Source organism: Anas acuta, chromosome 17 (assembly GCF_963932015.1).
Source record: "Anas acuta chromosome 17, bAnaAcu1.1, whole genome shotgun sequence".
Taxonomy (NCBI): Eukaryota; Metazoa; Chordata; class Aves; order Anseriformes; family Anatidae; genus Anas; species Anas acuta.
The window spans coordinates 7733273-7756037 of NC_088995.1; the positions used below are offsets into that span (position 1 = coordinate 7733273).

At 47.9% G+C, this 22765-nt stretch overlaps 4 protein-coding genes and 1 long non-coding RNA gene across 5 annotated transcripts in view; 3 read left to right on the forward strand and 2 right to left on the reverse strand.

The window, feature by feature from the left end:
* LOC137841225 (uncharacterized) overlaps nt 1-3523 on the reverse strand; it is a 33837-nt gene extending 30314 nt beyond the window's left edge. The window contains exons 1-3 of the long non-coding RNA XR_011088491.1: nt 3350-3523; nt 2426-2557; nt 1953-2078 (exon numbers count right to left, since the gene is read on the reverse strand). This is a non-coding gene — a long non-coding RNA (uncharacterized lncRNA). The remainder of the gene's footprint in view (nt 1-1952; nt 2079-2425; nt 2558-3349) is intronic.
* A 5533-nt stretch (nt 3524-9056) lies between these two features.
* COX6A1 (cytochrome c oxidase subunit 6A1) lies at nt 9057-10360 on the forward strand. Its single transcript, XM_068653904.1, has 3 exons — nt 9057-9217; nt 9331-9470; nt 10104-10360. The coding sequence occupies exons 1-3, from the start codon at nt 9115-9117 to the stop codon at nt 10188-10190; spliced, it is 330 nt and encodes a 109-aa protein (XP_068510005.1). The 5' UTR covers nt 9057-9114; the 3' UTR covers nt 10191-10360.
* Nucleotides 10361-12896: 2536 nt separating this feature from the next.
* Nucleotides 12897-14025, reverse strand: TRIAP1 (TP53 regulated inhibitor of apoptosis 1). Its single transcript, XM_068653911.1, has 2 exons — nt 13831-14025; nt 12897-13530 (listed from the first exon to the last, which is right to left on the reverse strand). Exons 1-2 carry the CDS (start codon nt 13975-13977, stop codon nt 13447-13449), a joined length of 231 nt encoding a protein of 76 aa, XP_068510012.1. The 5' UTR covers nt 13978-14025; the 3' UTR covers nt 12897-13446.
* A 26-nt stretch (nt 14026-14051) lies between these two features.
* GATC (glutamyl-tRNA amidotransferase subunit C) lies at nt 14052-15667 on the forward strand. Its single transcript, XM_068653903.1, has 3 exons — nt 14052-14419; nt 14786-14889; nt 15304-15667. The coding sequence occupies exons 1-3, from the start codon at nt 14094-14096 to the stop codon at nt 15360-15362; spliced, it is 489 nt and encodes a 162-aa protein (XP_068510004.1). The 5' UTR covers nt 14052-14093; the 3' UTR covers nt 15363-15667.
* Nucleotides 15668-20948: 5281 nt separating this feature from the next.
* On the forward strand, nt 20949-22424 carry LOC137841219 (dynein light chain 1, cytoplasmic-like). Its single transcript, XM_068653908.1, has 2 exons — nt 20949-21181; nt 22037-22424. Exons 1-2 carry the CDS (start codon nt 21050-21052, stop codon nt 22172-22174), a joined length of 270 nt encoding a protein of 89 aa, XP_068510009.1. The 5' UTR covers nt 20949-21049; the 3' UTR covers nt 22175-22424.
* Nucleotides 22425-22765: the final 341 nt, after the last annotated feature.

The window sequence follows — 22765 nt, forward strand, 5'->3', positions numbered from 1 at the left end:
TCTTATTGAGTTACAACAGGAAAAATCAAAGGCAGACACAGAGGGGAAGGGAAACAATGTGGGGTGAGTATCCCAGTAGTGTTCCCAGCTGGACTGACACTGATACACTGCTTAGATAAAGCTAGCCAGCCCTGCAAAAACCATGTGGCTAAAGCAGAGAGCAATGGTCTACTGGAAAAAGAACATTTTTTATCAATATTGATAAAAAGCATCTATAGAATATGAGAGCTATTTTGGAAAAAAGTCACATACACAACAAGGACCTGTAATTCTGCTAAGCTGGCCGGGGATATATTTTGTCTCCTTCTGTATAGAGTACTGAATGTATACAGGACTGTTAATAAACGTGATTCCTCTGCCAAGCAATTGTATTTCTGTACTTTATATTTCCAGTGTGAAAACTCTAATGAAACATTTTAAACCAAAGCCGTTTCCTTGGAGCTGCCTCTGACCTTCTTTTCCTCCTCTCTCCGCCAAATCTCCCTGCTAGGCTGAATTCAGACCTAATGTCTGCTCCTCCCACCAGGCTTTTGGATATGTGACAATATCCTAGTCACTGGGAGCTGCGCCTGCTGGTGTCCATTGTCTTGTGTCCAGTTTGGGAGAGCGCTTTTAAGGAAAAGCCCAGAATGAAATTTATGAAGAGTACAATGATTTACAGGAACGGCCAACTATGCAGCTAGTTTCTGCACGCATCTAACAGCAGCTTGTGAGTTTTTGGCAATTAGTTCACAAGGTTGCAGCATGGGAATGGTTTAAGGCTGACGAACACACTTTTGAAAGTTTAAAACAATCTGAAATCCCAAAACTCTGCAGTCCTGGGGAGCAGCTAGAGCTGTGGTAGGATACTGGGGGGAAGGGTGTGTGTGTGTGTGTGTGTGGAGTCGCCTAAAACCCACCTCATGGAGCCTGTTCTGTTCACTGGCAGAGCCCTGACAGAACAAAAAGGGGATCTGCACGGACAAGAGGAGCTGCTGGCTGCGTGCTGCGGAATGCGTCGGTTCAGCCGTGGGCACGGTGTGGATGTGCCTCCTGATCACAGCCACTGCTGCCTGCAGCCAAGCAACTACATCACGTAACTGAGGCCCCAGAGCAAGGAGAGGAGATAAGGCAGCCTCCAAGAAGGCCAAAACCCGTAACCTGCTGCCCAGGGTGGGACGGGAGCGGGCTGTGGAACAGGGAACCGAGACCCTCAGCCAGGCACAGCCAAGTGCTGCTGATGCGAGGCCCGGTGGTGCTCACAGCATGGCGGGGCGTTAGCTGCAGGACAGCGATGTGCCTTCTTCAGGGTCAGTTATAATCTGTGGGGCATTATATGCCCGTACCCCACAGCATTACCTGTGTTACCTTCTGTGATGGCACACATACAGCCTGCCCTGTATAGTTCAGGTACACAAACACAGACCTTGATACCAAGTCAAACTGCCTTCACTACAAACATTTACCGCAGTCACACTGCAAATAGGATGCCAAAACCTTTACAGATATGTATCCCACATGAAATCGGTACCTTACTTAACAAACGCTTACATTCCAAGGCCAGCTACCTGACAGGAATTCACAACTAGCCCTGAGCTACAAACTCTGTGAACTTTCCTTCTTCTGCCCCCACTCCCTCCTTCCACCAGAGTTCTGCAATTTGCCAGCCTCCTTTATGTCTCAGTTAGGCCCTCACAATGCGAGGCAGGCAGACCCATGTGCCCACAAACAGAAGAGCTCCTCCAGCTCACAATAACTCAGCAGGTTTCTGTGATTTTCAGAGGCTGCATTACTGTGTGCCCATGTCTGCTGTCAAATTACTGCCTGGACACAGGCTCCATGGCTAACCTCAGCCTTACCCCAAACACAAAACCGTCCCCACGCCCTCAGAAACATTCATCTTCTCTTTCAGCTCTTCTTACGAAGCAGTGTAAACCTGGCTGATGTTTCTAGGAAATAAAGAGCACGCTTACCCCTCCGAAGACTTATTACGGTTTTATGTCCTTTTTCTGCAACCTACTGAGAGTGGCCGTGCTCCGTATCATGAAGTTAAAACACATCAAAACAGATTTGAAGGGTGGACGGTCCTCCCGAGGTTTCTAAAGGAAAACGGAGATAAAAGCCATAAAAAACAATCCTTCACACATAGCAGAGGTTGAAAAATCAAATCTAAACTTAAGTTCATTTTTCTCTGTAGTGCAAGTCCCGTGACTCTTCTGACTCTTAGGTGCCTGCCATGGCCCTGGCCGTAGCCTTACAGCAGTGAGGAAAATCCCAGAGCACAGCTACTGCAACTTCAGCCACCTTCCCCTAAAACCCCCACCCTGCCCAACCCTACAATCACAGAGTGCTGTGCCGAGAGCTCCTGCAAGGGAAACAGTTGTTGCTGCGTCCTGCCTTGTTTTAAATACCTGCATGTAGAAAAGATGGCAGAGATTGTACATACACCTTAACTGAGGCAGGATTTTCTCAAGTCCAAGGTGGCACTGCTGTAATTGCTGTTGTCTGTTTCGACCTTCTCCTCGAGGTGTCTCCACCTCCCATCACAATGTCACAGCAAAACAAGTCCCACGGTGGTCTGCAAAGCAGCAAAAGGAGCAAATGGCACGACAGAACTGACATTGTTTATCCTGCATAAAGTTAACTCTAAATCAACAATTTGGAGAAAATAGCGTTGTTGCATAAGAAAGTAGACAAAAGCAGTTATTTGACAGACTCTGCCACTTAATAGCAACGCTTTGCATATATAAAGCACTCTGCACCCTGAATCCTCAAAATGCCTTAGAAAAAAAAAAGAACATACAACTGTTCTTCAGTGCTTTACAGGAATAGCGAGGCATGAGGCATTCACAGGACTTGGCAAAGTGAAAACTGACCATCAGAAAGAAGAATAGAATCGGGGCTTTTTAGTCCCTATTACTCACTGATGTGCATTATTTTCAGGCAGCTCTTGGTTTTAGTCATTTTACTGCAGGTTGGATAAGAAGGAGCACTAAATCAGAGAGAAATGTGCGTTCTACATCTTAAAACAAGATTTTCCGAGTGGAACAGCAATAAGGATACCCTGCAGCCTTAGGTTTTCTCTGCAGCCATAAAGCCTGCATCCTCTTGGCTGTGCTGGTAGCCAGGATAACCCCCAATCCATATTCTATGCCTAGCGCATGCTGCGGGAGGCAAAGCTAACAAAGGCTATGACAGAACTCCATCAGGGAAGTCCTTTTGGGCCCCATTTCCATCAGCTCATAAAAGGGACAGCCTGGACCCACATGCTGGGCTCTGCTAAGGCTGCTCCAGGCTGCAGCTCTTCATTTGCAAAAGAAATGACCCATTCATTTCTCTCTGACCTCTGCAGACACTTCAGACTGCTGACCTCATCTGCTGATGGCCCCCACCGCTGCTGCGAGCTTCCTCAAACAGGTGCTCCTGGAATAAAACCTCAGCCTTCCTGGGCAAGCTGAACTCATACAGCTTCAAGAATCCTGCACCAGGGCTCCGGAGGGGCTGCTCGTGCACAGGCTGGGAACCAAGAGCCCTCAAAGCATTTATTTCCTATCCAGAAAAGAAACAGCCCCGTGAAAAAGAAATACAGATGAGAGGATGTCATTTCAACTGAGTAAAATGAAGTTAAAAAAACATACACCTGCTTGTGGGCACCTGTGCACTGGGCAACACAGTGAATCTCTTCTCTGCAGCTGCTGGTACACCTCGTACTGGTGTGTTCTCTACAGGCAGGTCCTGTGGCTCCTCCAGAGGACTGAGTGGCTCATGGCTGGGGTATTCTTGCCTCTGGAGCAGATTTCCAGGCTCGATTTTGTGTTGTGTTGAAGGATGAATGGTGACAGGGATACCTCAGCAGGGGAATCCACATGCCTGTATTGCATTCCAAGAAAAAAAAAAAAAAATCTCTTCAGACTGCTCATCACCCATGTTTATGTTTGTATTCACAGCTTTAAAACCAAGAGCATCACAATCCACACTGACTTCTGTTCTCCCATTCTGGAGAGAAGATGATGCCACTCACAGCTGGGACAGGGTAAGCGGGCACATACATGGGCTTGTCAAAGGCCACAAAGGCATTCTGTGGCTGAACCGCAAGCTCAGAGTTGTTTTTGAGTCCAACTACAGAGCCCTGTTCACTGCATTAATCTTTACACAACAACAGTTTTCTACTTTGCAGAGCACATGAAGCTTTCAAGTATGTCTGCAAGAATGCTGAGGTACTCGGATGGCGTCCCAGCTGTACACAGCACAGACTAAGAGCACTGGTACAGTAATGAAGTAAACTAGCTCAGCTCTTCCACTGGCCTCCAAAGAACACCCAATTATCAGAACGAACTGAGACATCTTCAATAAGGAAGCTGGACTGGGAGCTGATCAGTTTGTTGCTATTGCCATAAACACAGTGGCTCTGCTACTGGCAGGAGAGGCCTGTGAATCAGGGCCCGAAGTCTGATGCGAGAGAAATTGGGTGTCTCAAGCTGCTTTCCCCAGCAGAGAACAACCCTATTAGTTTGAGAAAGTCCCCTGCCTGCTTTCTCTCTGAGTAATTAAGAGAGAAATCCTCCTCTCAGTGACCCCAATGCTCTCAGCCGAGGCTGATTTACACATGAAAGGCACCCTCTGAGGGGCTTTCTCCCTTTCACATTCACAACCAGGCAGGACCTATAAATAAAACCTTGCTGAAAACAGGAGCTTTCAGAAAGGTCTGTGTATGTGCGTAAATGTATGTAGGAGAAAGGGACTGGATGTGTGCACTTGAGAATGCGTGTGTTTGCATGCGTATGTGAAGAGTGGGCGAGAGAAACGTGCACTCGCACCCCAGCCCACATGCAGACGAGTGCACTTGGAGGAGCATCTGCACAGATGTGTGAGTGTGCACAGGTAGCAGGAGCACTGAGGGGCGTGGGGGGGACGTACAGGCAGGATTCCAGCTAGGGCAGATCCAGAGGACTTTCATCTGAGCCAGCTGAGTCACTCCAGGGTTACACATGAAAAAAACGAGAGCAGATTTAGACCCAGTTGTGCTTGAGGGTATGCCTGTGATGCACTTTCCCTCTGTAGAGCAGCTGAGTACTTGCAGAAATTTCTAAGTTGCTTTGGATACAATGCAAAAGGTAACAGAGACTCGAGCCTTGCAGCATGTGCTTCTATGTTTCTTTAACTAAACATGAGATTTTTGAAAAGCTGCATCTTCTCAGCAGCCCGGGATAATTCTCCAGAGCTGTCACTACTAGAAAGTAAAAAAGTTTTTGTTTGTTTGTTTGTTTGTTTAATTATTATTTTATTTTTACAGTTTGTTGGTACACAACCTCCCTGAAAGACTGAAAAATAAACAAGGGGACTGCTGCCAGGAAAAAGGTCACAAAATCAAAGGCTGTGACTGCCTTTACATGAATGAAGAGTATAAACACCAAAATGCCCAGATTTGAATCCTCACTCTCTCCTCGCCATCCTGTTCACCCACGTGTCCACATAGCCAGGATATTTCCCTTTCCAGGAGGCCCGAGAAGGACCCTACACAGTTTCCAGGAAACTGGCGGTTAGTGTGACCCCTCCTAATACAAAACAGGTGACACACATCTCCGGGCCAAGCCGGAGCAGGCTGCAGGGTTTCACAAAGCAGGTATTGCGCTCCGAGTCTTTGCCCCGGTAAGAGGGGGCTTTTTAAGACGTGGCTACAATGTGATAATTTGAGAAGTGCGAACTATTTTACTCCTTAGTCCTTAACAGCCACATCATTTGCTTACTGATGTGTCCGTGCTCTGTGCTGAGGCCAGCAGCTGGGCTGTGCTCACAGGGCACCCAGGCCAGCACTGCTGGAGCTGCACCCGCTGCCTGGCAGGAGACCCAGATCGGTGTGCGGGGAGGGAGCCTGTGTCTGTGCGCCCTGCACTGCGCTGATCTCCTAATTACCACTTGCAGCCCTTGGATCTCTCCCCTACCCAATTCTTATGCAAAAATTTAGCAGAAGCAGGCAGAAAAAAAAAAAAAAAAAAAAAAAAAAAAAAAAAAAAGCACAAAGCAGGAGACAGCAGCGCAAAACCTCCCAGAAGCGCACAAAGCACAGAACGTCTCTTCTGGCAGTTCAAAAAAACTTCCCCGCTACTTGCGCGAGGCAGAAGTGTGTGAGCAGGGATGCGGAGCTCCCCTCCTACTGAGCTCGCAGCTAAAGCCCTCCCCCAGTTCCCAGGGTCTTCAAATGAAGATTTGCATAGCACTTCCAGATCATTCCCGAGAGAAGGGACAATGGCTCTCTCAACGCCCTTTTCCCCCCCTCCCTCCTTCACTTACAAAGCTGATAAAGCCCTGGTGAAAAGGGGAACAAAGGATTTACAGATGGCAGAATATTGATTTCCGCAGTTCCAGGACTACAGGGGGAGGATGAAGAACCCCCCAGAAACTCTGTGAACTTTGAGACACGGGCACGATCTCTGCAGCACCAGCTCTGCGTTTGTTACGACGCTGCCCTGGTCGGTACCTGACGGAGGGCAAAGTGCTGCTCCCGAGGGGTGAGCGGGCCCCTGAAAATCTCCAAACGCAGAGTGATGAGGTGACAGCCCGCAGTCCCAGCGAGCGCATTTGTTCCCAAACCTGCTAAGCAGAGAGGTGCTTCCAGCGAAAGCAGTTTGCCACCAGGCGGGCCAGCCCGGCATTGCTCCTGCCGCTGGGATGGAAGGCTTCGGGAAATCACAGCTCAGCACCGCTTCATCCGTGCTCTCTGCTGCCTGCTATCCAGCTTTGCAACTATTAAATAAATAAATAAATAAATAAATAAGGCAAAAGACTTTTGAGAATGGGCTCTGATTGTGAAATAAAGTGAAAGCTATTGCAGAACTCACTTTTAGGACTGGTCTCTGAAAGCTAACGCTTCCTGCCTCCATAAGGATTTCCATGCTTAGAACAAGCCTAAACCTTGTGTTACAAACTTTTTTTTTTTTTTTTCTTTCAACTTGGTCAGTCAACTCCACCAGCTCTCTCCCTCAGTAAAGGCTGCAGAAAGCAGAGGCTGAGCCTGAGCAAGTCATTAGCTCAACTCATTCGTACTCCCTGATGTACTCTCAGCCTACTTTTAAGGTTATACCCAAGCTTGAATATATATTTCCCTGAAAACAAAACAAAACAAAACAAAACAAAACAAAACAAAACAAAAAAAATGCCGTAAGTAATAAAACTATTTCTGCAGCAAAACACCATTGCATAAGCAGTTTTCTTTTTTTATAGCAAGACAGCCACCAGATGTGGGGGGGGGGTCAAACCCACTGTGGAGCAGCCCTTATGTGGCACTTTCTGCCAGGCTCATGAAGGCTGGCATGGGACAGAAGTTTGGCCTGGGCCATACGGTGACCTCGTGCCCTGTGTGGAGTGGTGATCTGGTGTAGGGATGTCAGACTGGAGGAACAGGACTTAGCTCTTCCGTTACTGATTGTCTAGGTTGGACTCAGTGATCTTGGAAGTCTCTTCCAACCTAGATGATCGTGTGATTCTGTGAACACCAGCTCACTGCAATCATTCAGAGTTTTGCTGAAGTGGGCAGCGATACAATGCAGTGTCCCAGTCGGGCAGATGCTGCATGTCCAGCAGGAGGTGCTTAGCGGATATCCGAGGCAGGCTGTTCAAGATCCTGGCCTGATCTCCACCTACCCCACCACCACACTGAAAAAAAACTTTCTGAAAGTGACTGGCTCCCACCACTTTGATTCTCTCTCTATTTTAAGTAAATTGTGTAGCATTTCTGCACTCAGAGGGCTCCCAGTATTGGATTTAGGATCACATTTTTAAAGGCGACCAGCTAGTTTCTAAATGGAGTGATAGAGATCTGCTTTGGAAAAAACCTCAGTCTGCTCTGTAAGGCACCAGTGCCCACCAGTGAGTGCAAAGGGTGGTTTTCACACCATAGGTCAGTAATCAAAGGTAGCTACTGAGGCAGCAGCAGAGCTGGGTTCATTCACCAGTATTTTCCCCAAACCTCTGCATAAATCTATGCTGTTGTGATGAACAGAATCATCACAGTGATGATAATCATTGCACGCTGTACAGTTCAGAATATTTTATAAATGGTATCAAAACATTCCTCACAATTCTATTCTTAGAAGAGCTCGTTTCCTTCAAATACTTGTCTGGCTTCTGTCAGCTAGAAGAAAATATTCACATGGATTCTTTTGTGTATTTCAGCCGTCCCTCCCAACTTACGCTGCTTTTAAAGAAGAGTGAATCAGCCCCATTAGTCTCCTGGCATAGCTAATACAGAGATTAATTGCAGCGGTTGGGGTGATAAAGCCTGAGAAAATCCTGCTTTAAATAAGCCTGTAACGAAGCTGCCAGCACAGGCTGAGGACAGACCTGAGCCCCCTCTCCACGAGCCCCCTGGAGTTCCAGGAGCGGAGGCAGCGCTCACAGGAGCTGCTGGTGGCGCGGGGCAGCCTTGCTGTCAGCTGCCAGTGCGGAGAGAGCTGTCCCAGGGCATCCCCTTCCCTGAGGGGCACGTTCAGGGCTGCCAGAGGAGCAGAGGTGTTGGGGGATCAGGGAGAAGCACACCTTGGCTGCTCTCACCTCCTGCTGCCTTTGAGGCTATTGCAGCAGCACGGCTCTAAATCTTTATATTAGTGTTGCACTTTATGACTATTTCAGAGGCAGCAGCTTGCTACTTGTGTCACTACACCTTGGTTTACCGACTGCTTGGCTCTTAAATGACCACGCCAACAGCTTTGGAGGCATCAATGTCTGTTGCTTGCTCACAGGTGCTATAACAAAGGGCATTTCTCTTCACGCAGTTCCTGCTACAGAACGTTGTGATTTGCTCTAAGGTTACAGGATCCATCCTGCTTTCAGCAGGTCAGGCTGCTGCCTTTTTCCCCTCACTTTTTCCCCTTCACACCCCTCATCTCCCTCCCCTCTGGCAGCGCCAGCCCCGCTTCGTCCCCCCCTCAGCGCCAAGATGGCGCCGCCCCCTCCCCTCCCCTCAGCCGCGCTGCGCGAGCGCGATCACGTGACTCTCACTCTCCCCCTCCCTTCCCGGGCCGCGCATGCGCAGCATCCCGCCCGCAGCCCGCCGCAGCTCAAGGTCAGGCAGGCGGCGGAAGCGCAGCGCCCGGCCCCGGGCCCGCTTCCGGTTCCGGTCAGCGGAGGAGAAGGAAGATGGCGGCGCTGGGGAGGGGGTCACGGCTGCTGCGCGCCGCCCAGGCCCTGAGCTCGGCGCCGGGACGCGGCATGGCGGCGGGGGCACACGAGGCCGGGGGAGGTAACGGGGAGGGAACGGGGGCGGCGGGGAGAGGCCCGCGGGCGGGGGGTCGCTGCCCTTGGGAGGGGTCGCGGTGCCCCCGGGGCCGGGCCTGAGCCGCGCCGTGCCCGCAGCCCGGCTGTGGAGGACGCTGAGCTTCGTCGTGGCCCTGCCCGGCGTGGCCGTGTGCATGCTGAACTGCTACCTGAAGGCGCAGCACGAGAGCGAGCGGCCCGAGTTCGTCCCCTACACGCACCTCCGCATCAGGACCAAGGTACGGCCGCCCCTGGCGCACCTTCCCCCTGCCCCTCCTCCTCTTCCTCCTGCTCCTCGCCGAGAGCGCGGTGCCGCCCGAGCTGAGCGCAGCTCTTTGTCCTGCATCTCCGGAGGTGCTGTGTGCATAGCCACAGCCTGAGCTCGTGGCTGTCTCTGGCACAGCACGCTCCTTGCGGCTCAGGTGAGGGACCCGCTGTACCCACAGGTCTCTCCCCAGCCCTAGATAATCCCTCTAAGGCCTTGCTGATAAATATCAAGTCGTGGAGCTGCTCTGCTTGCCTCAGGCTAACGCAGAGCTGCGTCCCCAAGTAATCCTGCTGAAAAACGTTAAGTCACGGAGCTGCTCTGCTTACTGATGCAGGCCTGTAGGCTAACAGAGGTGATCCCCAATTCTCAAAGCAGGGGTCCTCGTGGTATGGTACAGTGGATTTATGTGTTTAAGTGACAGCTTTGACCTTGATATCTGAAGGCTTCCTGCTACTGGAGATTATTTGCTAGCTCCTGCTTTCTCCAGGCTATTAGCAGTGCCACCTTGTTTGAGTCCACGTTTGCTGTTGAGCTCACAGTTCCTGTGCTGTGGCACATCCTTTGGTTATCTGTCAGGGCTTTGTTTTTCTTCTTCTTCCAACAGCCCTTCCCCTGGGGCGATGGGAACAAAACTCTATTCCACAACCCTCACGTTAATGCCCTCCCCACCGGTTATGAAGATGAACACTGAGATGCTGACCACAGCCAGGACTCTGGCTCTCCCTGTGTCTGGACCAGGCTGCTCTGTGGGAACCATCACTTAAGAAAAACCACATTCCTTCTACAGTCAAGTTGAATGGTGGTGCATGCTCCACCTGTACTTGTGTAGAGGTCCTTTAAATAAATGATTCCAAACTTGAATTCAGGATCTGACTCTTTTGTTATCCTGCGACTCCTCAGAAGTTCCATATTTTAGTGTTGAGGCTTCCCCACAGGACAGTGCAGGAGCAAGGGGTTGGACTGACCTCCTGCTAACACCTGCTCCTGCATCTGGTAACACTGACAGCAGTCATGCGTTCATCAGGAAGCACACGAAATGGAATAATCAGACATGACATTGAGTATTTTGTTTGGTTTAAATAAGCGTTGTCATCCCACGCTCAGTATTAGCCTAATAACTTCATCTGTAGATAGAAATTGAGCATGTGCTGAGGCACATCCTGCATAGTCAACTATTGGGGTATTCAAGAGACACGAAGGCAACTGTGTCTTACCCAGCCCCTCCTGAGATGGAATTCCAGCAAAGGTGTTTAACTTAAGCTCTGTGTGCCTGCACAGCATTTATCTTTAGCTCTCACATTCTCTGGTGTATCAGCACAGCTGCTGTTCATGCCCCTGCTTCTCATACAGCTGTAGGCTCCTTGTACAACATTCTCATACAGATGCTGCGTACCGAAACGATTTTTGCTCCGTTGCATGTCTGTACTACAGACCATTGCCACTCAGAAGCTTTTTAGCTTCGCTAGTTCCAGTTTTCAAAGGGAACCTAGGAGATCATTATCTTCCATAGGTAACAATTCTAAGACCCCAGGTCTGTTCCAATACGATGTTAATTTTTAAGTTTTTCTTCTCCAACTCAACTGTTTCCCAGTTCCCCCCGTAGCTTCTACATTCTTTTACACAGTAGGAAGACAAGAAGCTCTGTCTTTGCTGCTAGTACTGTTTTTTCCCCAAAGGAAGAAGGCAGCAGCTCTCAGCACCCCGCTGCTGGCAAGGGATGGGTGTCAGGTGAGCCAGGGGGTTGAAATCCAGCGGGGGGTGCTGTAGGACTCCCTGCCCCATGCCGCAGTGCAAATTTCATCCCCATAGCAGAACACTGTAGTAAGATGACTTCAGACAAGCTTTTATATATTAAAATATAAAGAACAAGGCACAAATGGGCACAGTTATTTCAGAGCTAGCTGGCAAGATAACACCACATTTATTCCTACATGAAGGTTATAGAAAAGCAAAGTGGTTGGATGTATTATTCCTTAAAAAAAACACCACCACCTACTCGACAGACCCTAAAACGCTATTATAAAACTGCTCCTGGAGACGTCCCTTACCTTACCAACCAAAAGTTGGTTTTATTTACACCTGAGTGACCCAGCAGCAAGCGGTAACAGCTTATTTGGTACGTGCTCCGTTCAGCCCCGTACAGATTGCTCTGCCAGCTGTCTGATGCACCGTGAGCGAGCGTGGTTCACCTGGGCTGTGTGAGTGATGCTAAGGCCATCACTGAAGACACGGGGCACAATGTGTGTAGCCCCCGTGCGCTGTCATTTCTGGTCTGCACAAGTACCGGGCTGCTCTGTGGCTGCAGTAGTTACTCAGAAGCTGTGGTGCAGACAAGCCAGCTATGGCTTGAGAACTCCATCTTTTTAATAAAAAAAAAAAAAAAAAAGCCACTGAATGACCCTTCTAATAGTGCTTAAGAGCATGATACTCACTTTTTTCCTCACTGTTATTCTAGGACAATTAGGAAGTTCACTTCCCTGTTGTCCCCAGTCCAGAGTATTTTGTACTCTCTTAGCTGTGTTGGTGCAGAGGGGACAGTTTGGCTGATTCCTGCCCCAGTGGTGCTCCGCAAGCCACTGGATGAGGAGCGGTGGGTCCTGATCCCTTGCTTCTCTTCCGAACACCCTTCCTCAAGCTGCTGCAAGATCCACAGGAGTAAAGCTCTGCTGCTGAAATAGCTCAGGATGGACAGAGTATGAAACAGATTTGGAGAGGAAAAGGGTAATTCTAATAACTCCTTCACAACTACACAAGAAGTACCCACCAACCTTCTGCTGAGAAGCTTCCTTAACTCCTCCACTGGCAGTGAAAGGAAGAGGATTTCAGATACCTGATTTAGGAAAAACAAGTGCCCAATGCCCACTGCCAGGTTACACAGAGGGGTACCTGGCAAGTCAGCCAAGCATTTCAACCAGTCAGAAGTCACTCCTGCTACCTAACGAGTAACTTGCTCAGAGTTTCTGTAGTTTACAAGCCAGCTCTTTGCTAGGTGTATGTACACACCTTGTTACATGGTCCAAGGGCAGTTTCATGAGCAGGTGAGGTGTTCCCCAAGAGGCAGTACAGGCAGCTGGAGCTTTTAACATTTGTCAAGCTTCAATCAATGTTGCTCTCTTTTAAGACATATTTTAACTGCATTGAGCAAAAACCTAATAGGGAATGTGGCCAACTGGGTGCTTAGTGCTAGTGTGCAGAAAGATGGCCAGGTCTGCGCAGTTTCACTGCAGGGGTATGTAACACTAGAGGGGAGAGAATTCAAGTTCAGGTTTGTTTCTGTACCTCAGAAAAGGCCAAAGAAAGCAGCCTCCAGGTTCAGTGTGTTCTCTTCAGCTTCTGTTGCACGCCACCTCTGTCCCCCTTGCAGGTCATAACCAGATTCTACCAGACCCTTACACACTTGAACAAAGTATAACCAGGTTATATTTATTTTAGCTAAGTTATTGCAGGTCCAGCAAAAGTGCTTTTCTACCATCTCTGTTGCTGACACAAAACAATGCTTTAGCCCCTAAGCATTCAGGATCATATAAATCAAAATTCTTCCACCAAAATCCAGCACCACAGAGATGAGACAAAGGAAATTAACCTTCTTCACACTCTTTTTAGACGCTTTCAAGTGTTATATAAATAAGCAAGAGAAAGGAGTCATAAACCAACTGCTAAGTTCAACATCCCAACAAGCATTCTCCCGTCACAGGGTACATTCAATGGGAAGTTAGTTAAACCGTCTGTTCACGCTGTTAGATGCTGAACCACCACCAAAATTCGTTCGAAAGGAGGCAGAAGTTACCACGTGATCCAGTTTTTTCCTGTGGTAGTTTGCTTTTATAAGCTGAGCACATTCCTTCCTTCCTAAACACACAGGTCTTATCCGGGTGGTGTCCTGTCTGCTGTCTGGTCACCTTTCAGTCCCAAGGCTCGCGTAGGCGACTCCATCCATACAGCTGAAGTCAAGAGGAGTTTTCAGTTTTCGCTTTGCTTGCGCCCATGAACTCCAAGCCTTCTATGGGTATGTCCTTCTCCTTGATCGCTTTCTGGGAAGAAGGAAGACAAACAAGTTAAATCTGAAATGTTTTCAGCGCTTTATACAGCACTTTACAGTGCTAAGCAATGTAACGTTTGGTACAAAACACGATCTGCAAGAAGCAGCCTTAAGACTGGCTGGGATGCCCTCCTAACACCAGAAATGCCCCGACCCTGGCACGCAGCCGGCAGAAAAACAGAGAAAGGCACCGAGGGGACACCGAGGGGACACCGAGGGCTGCTGCCACAGGGGAGCAGGGCAGGGGAATGGGAAGGGGCAGGGGCAGGGGGCTGCCGTGCCATGGCCGCACCTGCACGCAGAGCTGGTAGCGCTTGAAGAGCTGCCCGCAGGGGTCCCCGCCGCTCTCTCCCTTGAGGAACTTCTCCGCGAACCAGCGGTTGAAGCACTGGTCGTACTCGCGCTTCAGCTCGGTGCACGCCTCGCCCACGCTGTTCATGGCGGCGGCGGCCTCCCCCCCTTCCTTCCCCTTCCTCCTCCTCCTCCTTCTCCTCCTCCTCCTCCTCCTCCCTCAGCGCTTCCGTCGCAGGCTCTGACGCGAGGCCCCGGGGCTCGATGCGGCCGTGCCGCTGCCTCAGCGCCGCGCTGGGCTGGGGGCGGCCGCGGGGCCCCCCGGTACCGGCACAGCGCCAGGAGCGGGCGGGCGGCCACCGGGGGGCCGGGGGCTCCGCTCCCGCCGTCCTCGGCCCCGCCGGAGGAGCCGGGCTGTCGCAGGGCCCGGTGAGCCTGGAGGTGCTGCGGCACCTGGAGCGCCTGGCGCTGGTGGATTTCCGCGACAGGGAGGGCGTGGAGAGGCTGCGGGGAGCCGTGCAGTTCGCCCAGCTGCTCCGCCAGGTCAACACGGAGGGCGTGGAGCCGATGGATTCGGTGCTAGAGGACAGGTAACGAGGCGCAGGGCTGCTCAATGCCCAGCCTTGGCTTGTTTGCGTGGCTTGCTCTCTGGGAGCCACCCCCCGTGTGAGCTTGGCTCCTCTTACAGAAAGGTTTTATTGTGGTTTTGTGTGGCGTTGGCACCCATGATCCAAACGTGTAAACACAGCAATGATCAATCCCCCCCCATTCCTGACTATATCTTATCATGAGTGACCCACACACACTGCTCCCCAGATACCGTTCTGTGGCGTTTATTGCTTCAGAACATCCCGACACACCTCCCTGCTTACCCAACACCAAAATCCAGCTTTAGAGATGCCCGCTTCATACTCACAGAATGACGTAAAGACAAGCCAGCAACCTTTGTTCTCCAGGTCTCTGTACCTCAGAGAAGATGACGTTACAGAAGGCAACTGCACGAAAGAGCTGCTGAATAATGCCAGAGAGAAAGTAGAGGAATATTTTGTAGCCCCACCAGGTATTGTCTTGTTTATAAAAAAAAAACACTTAATCTTGCTTGAATTAATTTGACAAACGTAAATTGCCATAGCTGACTTTACTTTCAAGAATATTAGCTAGTAATAATGAAGTACTAAAATAAGTAACTGCAGTCACCTGTTTAAAACACATCGACACCACCACCAAACCAGAAAGAGATGCAGTCTGTTGGTCTAAAAGCAGCAGAGAGGCCAGTTGTACCTTAAAGCTACTGCACACGTTGAGTTGTTTACGAGAAGTTAGTTAGACAACTTTCTTACATTCTGCACTTGCTCAGGAAATTTTAGCTGCCTGTATGTACTCAGAATAAACTGGAGAGGCACTTTCATGTTAAGTTGTGCTGCCCAGAAGGTGACATACAGCTGGTCTCACACAACTCTTTGTTTTCTATCAGGTAACATCCCTTTACCAAAGCTAGAAGAACAGGAGACTTTTCTACAGGGCTATCAGTGAAAGAACTCGTGTCATTTCTGTATTTTATTGGGAAATCTAAGGTTTGTGCAGTCAAAAATGAAATACCCTCGCACGTATTTTGATATAAAGAAAAGCAACCACACTGCTAAACTTCTTACAACATCCTTCTGCTGTAAATTGTCTTGTTGTTGAAATACTCACTGTTTGTGAAGCTGGAAGGCAGCATGAGAGACAGTCATGGTGCTTGTGTTTAGCAAAGTGTATTTGATGTTGTTCTTTAAGATACCAAATGGCTTGAAGTCTTTAGAGAGAACAATAAAAGCCGATGATTAAAAAAAACACAACCATTATTTTTTCTTGAACTAGTTTGTCAGTAAAACAAAAGAAGTTGGAATATATATAATGGGATATATATATATATATATATAAATAAATAAATATATGTATCGCCTTTAGCTTATCTCTGGCTCTGGTAGAGTCAGAAGTAACAAAGCCTGGTATGGCAGAGGAGTCCATAACATTGTTCAGCATCTCTGTGAAGTACAAACAGAACTCAGATTTTCATTACAGAAGAAAGAGGACTTTGAGGAGATGATTGACTCCAATGTTTTGCTTGCACTGAGTATTTCCTTTTTTGTATCCCTGTGCGCTATGTCTGTATGGGTTACCTTTTAGTTCCCACCTTGTATTTTTATTCTCACAAATTAAATACCTAGATTTGTACAAAATTTGAGAGAGATTTTTAATTTTAGAGCATTAGCTATGTATGTGGATGAAAAGTACTTTGTAAGATGGTGCTGAAGAGTAATGGATTTAACTGTAGGGCTTAGCCTGTTACCCTCAAGTAACAGTCATGCCAACACTTGAAATTCTGTAAGGAAATCTCTGGAGCAGACATCTTGTTCCCAGACAGGATGTTTGTCCTAGGAAGGTCAGCCATGGGAAGGGGGTTGTTATGAAGAAGCTGCACAGCTCCAAGATAAACACGAGCACCCACGCTCTGCCTCAGTGGCTCAGAGGGCAGGAGACCATCACAGGAAGAAGTGCTGTGCTGGCCAAATGGGGAGGACTGCTATAGCAAATAAAATACATTGCCACTGACTCATCCTGCCACAGAGAGCTTCCTTGCTGAACGTCCACTAGTCAGAGGCAAGATAAGACAAAGCTTGCTGAGGGAAACTAGGGACCCACTGAAAGAAGAATTCTGCATCAAACTAGAACCAAATAGTCCAGATCATTCACTTCCAGGCATAAAAAGCACTGTAAAAGCCTGAAAAACAAACTTTTCTTCCTGGGTGGTGCTGCCTTCAAGTACAGGTTCAAGAATCCAGATTTATGTACTCCAATTGTAATGCCGTGCACTAGGAGAGATCATGATGTGCTGAGCCATGAAGTGCTAGAAAAGACCCTTGCAATTACTGTAATAGGATACTGCTAATCACCAGTTTGAGTCTGCTCTTAGGGCTCCTGAGAGCATCCCAGAAGGAAAGAAGGGTCCTCCATGACTGTGCTGGCACACGCTTCCCCGAGGGCCAAACTCACCTCAAGAGAGTGCATGTTCTGAATGTGTTTGCAGAGATAAGCCATTACTCCCATTCTGTCTCTCTGTACTTCTGTGTAATAAGCACCACCAGATCAATGCATGTGCTCCTTCAGGCCCTGCCACCTGCCTGATAGACGAAGTCCTGAGCATGGCCATTACCATAACTATTTCTCCTATGAACTGCATATTCTACATCCCTGCAAACAACAGGTAATAAAAAAATTAGCGATTCACAATACACGTGCATTGTTTCTCAACATCTCAGAAGGCCACGAAGCATATGAGGAGTATCATAATTGGAAAAACACTGAGAAAAATGCTTGAGAGTTTGAATAGTGGTGGTATTGGGTTCAGCCATTAGTGGCTTGTGCATAATGCTGCGTCCACAAACTGCTTTGGCAAGCTCCCTCTCAGGCCATTGTGTGTCTGTCATGTATTTCATGGAAACCCTAGGCTGAGTGAAAAGGACCGCAGCTGCTTTTGCTGATAAAAGAAATCACAGCCATTGAGTAGGTTCTGTTTTCATTTGCTGCCCTGAAAGGTTGCATGCTTAGTAAGATTTGAAATGACTGGAGCTGATTTTTTTTCATATTTGTCTGGCAGGAAGCGAGAGCAAACACTTGTTCCATTCTTATCGTGCCTTTTTGCAGTTACTTCGTTATTTGTTTGAGCTTCACATAAAACAATTGTTTTGATACTTGAATTCTTTAAAGGGTATTGAATTAAAGCTTCTATTTAATCCCACTAATCCAATTAATTGCCAGGCTGTAACACTGTGCTAAAGTGTCAGGCTTTTCAAGATTCAGAGCCTGCAAATCATAAACCTTCACAAATGCACAAGCTCAGCCTAAAAGTCATTTATGATGCATACATAAATCACGAGGAGGGACTTCAATGGGTACCATACAACAAGCATGTTAGCAGAGAATTCCCACTTTGAGAAATACCCACACATTCTACCCATTTTTGGCCTCCTCCTTTGACTATCAGAGAGAATGGGGACAACATTATTTACATAGAAAAAGGGAGAGGAATTTGAGAGTGAACTGCATGGCCGCAGGAGCTACCAGCCCAAGGTATCATCAAGTAACTATTTAAAAGCAACAATCAAACCAACAATTTGGACAGAGATGATCCCACATTCCCCATGCAGCAGAGGCTAGCCTTAGAACTGCCGGTTCACTGCTGCTCCCCTACCCACACACTGAGGGAGAGAACAGACTGCCTGATGCTTGTTCCCTGCAGCCTGAACTGCCTTAGAAGTTGCAAACACACATTTCCTTAATGAAGGGGTTTGTTACAACGTCACCACTAATAAGGGAATTACAGCCCTGACTCAGACAGCCACAACCACCAAATGAGGAACCCTTGCGAAGGCCAGACGAGCTACCTACGGGGCAGCATACGTTAGTACCTTGGCGTCCCATGGCCTGCGTACTGTGGAGGGTGCTGCACCCCATGGGATGGCGTGAACCCCCTCTGGGCCCAGGTGACACCCCGAGGCAGGGCCGAGATGCCCCTCATGGTGCTGGTTCGAAGCACAGACAGCTCTGGGGCTGGCTCAAATCCTTACAGTGTTCTGCCATGTTGCAATTTATAAACCCAGGCAAACAAGTAGCTAAAAATGAGGACCTGTATCACAAAATTGTGACCTGTAAATTCTGCCATACTGCATAATATGTATTTGTAAAACAACTTGTGTTTTCTCAGTGGTTAGTAGTTAGAGCAAAAAGAAAAATAGTTAATTCAGTTAAAAAAAAAAAAAAAAAAAGGGTCAGGACAAATACTGAGCTGCTGTAAATGTCTCTAGTTCCACTGGACACTATGGAGATAGCTTGATTTATAATCTGCTAAGTTTTTTTTCCATTACTATGCAGATCTGTAAGATATAATAATGTATTAGATTCCCTAGCATATAGATGCCAGGTTTTCAAATAAAATTTCAAGGTGGAGGTTTCTTTAGTTGTATGGAAATACAAGAACTGAAGTTTGTTTATTGATAATAACGATTATTTTATGCTTTGGTAGTAACTGGGAGCGCCAGGAAAAAAATCTCTGTTAGCTGTAGTGATACTGTATTCAACACAGGAATAAAAAAAAGCAGCCTCAACTGAAAAGTGCTTGCAATCTAAGCTCCATCTGCAACAGGAGTCTCATGGTATACATTGTCCATTACCCAATTTTCTTTGGCACCTCTTCTACTCCAGCTATCATCTCCTGTATGTATTTGTTCTGCCTTCCCCTGCAGCTCTATCCCGAGGGAAATTACACTTTTACATTCTTGATCAACAAGTAAAGCTCTAATGTTTCTCTTTAAAGCCATGTATCTCAGGCTTTTATGTTTCTCTTTAAAGCCATGTATCTCACCCACACTGACATTTCTTGCAGTCGTCATCACATCTGTTCCTTCAGCTAACCATTTCTTAATAAATGCACAGAATGTGCCTGCAGCTACCAAACAACCACCTCCTCAGAGATTCATGGGTGTTTCTAAAGTTCATTGTAAGCACTGGGAAGATTGTTAAATGGTTCGTTCCTGTCAGCACAAAACTGTCTAGTACTTAAAGAACCATTGCTAGAGCTGCAGAGACTACAGATGGTTCTGTAAATTAATTGTTTACATGGATGGTGGCCCCAAGACTATCCCAAAGCTTCTTCAAGTTGTTAGCACACAAGGTTTCTTACACCCTTTCACCTGCTGCATTAAATCAGATAAGTTCTTTTAATTTCATAACTTTCAAAGTTGTTCCTAACACACTCTGATGATGGTGGTATAGAAAACAAAGCTGTGAATTATATCTCTTCTAATTGTAATGCTAAAACCTGGCTGCTAAAACCGAAAGCTATTTCTGAGATACTACAGAATGGCAAAAGTACTACATTATCCAGTTTTAATACTTTGGGGGAGAGTATATTCTTCCGAGGTTGCCTCAGAGCTTGAAAATGCAAAAGGTTTCTTGCAGTTATGCTACTTTTGCTATGAGTGACACTGAGCAGGTAACTATACTGCGGTAACGTGAAAAGTATTTTCATTTTCAGTGAGGTGGATGACTTTTCTGGAGTTTATTTCTACAAGGAAATGGCAGTCCCACCAACCAACCTTTTAAAACCTCTTGTAAGTCCTGCTGTGCTGTTTGCTATAGACAAAAGCTCAGAGTCCTGTTATTAACAGATCACCAGCTGTGCAACACTCAACAGCAATTTTGTAGCTGCTGCTGAGAGTATAAGCAGAAAGTGCCCCAGGGAGAGTGAAACTAACAAAACAGAGCACTGTGGATCTCCCCAAACATCTTGCTTCATTAGGGAAAAAAAAAAAAAAAAAAGGCAAGAGTTGCAGAAATTCTGAGGTCTGCAAAAGGTGCCTCGAATGGCACTTAAGTCTGACGGATCCAGTTCAATAAAGGAACAAAGTTTAGAGCTCACTTGATCACAGTAAATAGGGGTAAAAGATTTTTGTCAGAGATCACTTGGTCTGAAAGACGGTGACAAATTGAATAGAGATATATTGATAGGAAAACTGATCAAACGTGACTGATAAGCTATGGAGCGTGTCCCTGTGACGTGGGCAGGCTTTCCCCTCAGCAAGAGGCATCTCAGGGGAGGGATGGCGGCTCACGGGGAGGCAGCACTCTGCTGCACAGAGTGTGAGGGGAAATTCTGCAAAGTTCTGCGTTGTGGTGGCCTGGGCTGGGGCGAGTAACAAAATGGCTTTGGGGGCCACGCATCAGCTGCAGGACGGCGTTTTACAGAAACTGGGACATATTTAAACTTTGTACGGAAACTGGGACATATTTAGACGTGCTGGAGGCTGAGCTTGTTTTACAGAAGAGGTGTTTTTTGCCCTGGCTCAGCAGTTCTGGCGCACACAGCCAGGACCCCCCTGCCACCCCTCAGGGCCGGGCCCGCCGCTCCCCGTCGCCATAGCAACGGCCTCAGGCACGGAGCATGCCGGGCCGAAAGAAAACGCAAGGGCAAAACCCTGCTGGGGCAGCCAATGAGCGCTCGGGAGAGCGGTGGCGACGCCCAATGATCGGCTGGGGGGCGTGGAGGGGGCGGGCCCGGGGGCGGGTCCAGGGGCGGCCCGCGGGGAGCACCCGCAGAGCTCGGCGGGGGCCGGGCCGGGAGCGCGTGGGGGCTGCTGCTGCCGCAACGCCGGGCCGGGCTTCGCTCCCCGCAGGCAGCCATGGGCGAGCGAAAGGCGGTGATCAAGAACGCGGACATGTCGGAGGAGATGCAGCAGGACTCGGTGGAGTGTGCCACGCAGGCGCTGGAGAAGTACAACATCGAGAAGGACATCGCCGCGCACATCAAGAAGGTGAGCCCCGGGTCACGGCCCCGCCGGCGGGAGGGGCAGGGCAGGGGGAGCGCAGCTGGGCGAGGGGCTGGCCTGGCCCCGGGACCCATCTGGGACAGCAGCGCTGCCTTGCTGACCTCCTAACTTTTTTTTTTTTTGTCCCCTTCCCACCACATTTGAGACAAACTGTTCGTGCTAATGCAGAACAGATGGTTCGGCACTTACTGGTTGTCAGTTCTTCTCCGGTTCCTACTTGGAGCCAGATTGAGCTGTAGGTTCGAGCTGCAAGATGGAGATGAGCAGAATGCAAACTCTTGCATGTTCTCACAAAAAGTCTCTTCGTCTTGGGGCTGGTGGACTCCACAATACACAGGCACTGGCTGTAAGCTTCTATTCATACAAGCCTTGTAGCTACGAGTTTATCTGAAACTCAGAGCAGTCTCCAAGTATGATGGGTAGAAGGAATATTCTCATGACATGAGATTAAGGATGCAGCAGAGAATTTTCCATTAAGAGTCCTTTCAGCATCCTCATTAAGAATTAGCTAGTGAAGATAAATTAATGGCTTAATTTCTATAGCTTTAGAACAAAGTTCTTAAAAGTTACCATTTAAAATCATGGTATGACTTCTGCAGAAAAGTTTTTTCCCTGAACATATACATTTTAAAGTTATTCCTGCTTTGTTAGGAAGCTTTTTTTTTTTTTCTTGGTAAGCAACAGAATGTACTAAGACAACAGATGATCCTTGCACTTAAGAGCATATGCTGCTCCTTAATTGCTTTCTTCAGAGAGGGATACTTGCTAACAAGTTACATATCAGTGCCAAAATAAATGTTAGTACAAGCAATGCTAAATTCCATGTTCTATTTTCTGCAGGAATTCGACAAGAAATACAATCCCACTTGGCACTGCATCGTGGGAAGGAACTTCGGCAGCTACGTGACTCATGAGACCAAGCACTTCATCTACTTCTACCTCGGCCAAGTTGCTATTCTTCTTTTCAAGTCTGGTTAGCTCCGGGGACTCCTCCTGACACTTGTGTCTGGTCACAGGACTGCACACTAAACCCAAACAGCCTGCTACCTTCAGCCTTCCTAAGGAAAGACCTCGATCTTCAGGTCTTTGTTGTATTGTTAATGGTCAGGGATTTTGCTGTAGTAGCTGTTATTTTCATTGTGGCTATGAAAATGTCTTCCTTGTATTTATTTTCTTTCAAAACACAGCTTCTTTGCTAATAAAACTACTGGAACAGTTTGTCCTTTAAGACTCTTATCTACCCTTCTGCTGTCTTAGTGTTTGCATTATCTCTTTATTCCCCTGTGAAGGAAGGAACATCCCCACCCCCATTTTTCCCCTAAACCCACAGCATCTGAATCCTGAGCTAATCTATGAATCCACCGTCAGTCAGTAAGGAAGAACAACAGGATTTTTTCCTGAGAGAAGATGGGGAAAAAATGCTTTTTGAGTCTCAATAAGCATTTTGGTATGTATAACCTCCAGTGCAAATTCTGGAGTTCAGCTACGTTGTGTTGGGAAGAAGTTGCTTTTCTGATTTGGGGAAAACTGGTGAGTAAAAGCAACAGTCCTTTTATTTCCCACTCTTCA

What these genes read in the sequence shown, in the direction of transcription:
- GATC (XM_068653903.1), top strand. Translation starts at nt 14,094, where the DNA reads ATGCGGCCGTGCCGCTGCCTCAGCGCCGCGCTGGGCTGGGGGCGGCCG. An exon ending in GATTCGGTGCTAGAGGACAG is followed by an intron (nt 14,420 to 14,785) that starts GTAACGAGGCGC and finishes TTTGTTCTCCAG; the next exon opens with GTCTCTGTACCTCAGAGAAG. An exon ending in ATATTTTGTAGCCCCACCAG is followed by an intron (nt 14,890 to 15,303) that starts GTATTGTCTTGT and finishes GTTTTCTATCAG; the next exon opens with GTAACATCCCTTTACCAAAG.
- TRIAP1 (XM_068653911.1), bottom strand. Translation starts at nt 13,977, where the DNA reads ATGAACAGCGTGGGCGAGGCGTGCACCGAGCTGAAGCGCGAGTACGAC. An exon ending in GCTACCAGCTCTGCGTGCAG is followed by an intron (nt 13,531 to 13,830) that starts GTGCGGCCATGG and finishes CCTTCTTCCCAG; the next exon opens with AAAGCGATCAAGGAGAAGGA.
- LOC137841219 (XM_068653908.1), top strand. Translation starts at nt 21,050, where the DNA reads ATGGGCGAGCGAAAGGCGGTGATCAAGAACGCGGACATGTCGGAGGAG. An exon ending in TCGCCGCGCACATCAAGAAG is followed by an intron (nt 21,182 to 22,036) that starts GTGAGCCCCGGG and finishes TATTTTCTGCAG; the next exon opens with GAATTCGACAAGAAATACAA.
- COX6A1 (XM_068653904.1), top strand. Translation starts at nt 9,115, where the DNA reads ATGGCGGCGCTGGGGAGGGGGTCACGGCTGCTGCGCGCCGCCCAGGCC. An exon ending in GGCACACGAGGCCGGGGGAG is followed by an intron (nt 9,218 to 9,330) that starts GTAACGGGGAGG and finishes CCGTGCCCGCAG; the next exon opens with CCCGGCTGTGGAGGACGCTG. An exon ending in ACCTCCGCATCAGGACCAAG is followed by an intron (nt 9,471 to 10,103) that starts GTACGGCCGCCC and finishes TTCTTCCAACAG; the next exon opens with CCCTTCCCCTGGGGCGATGG.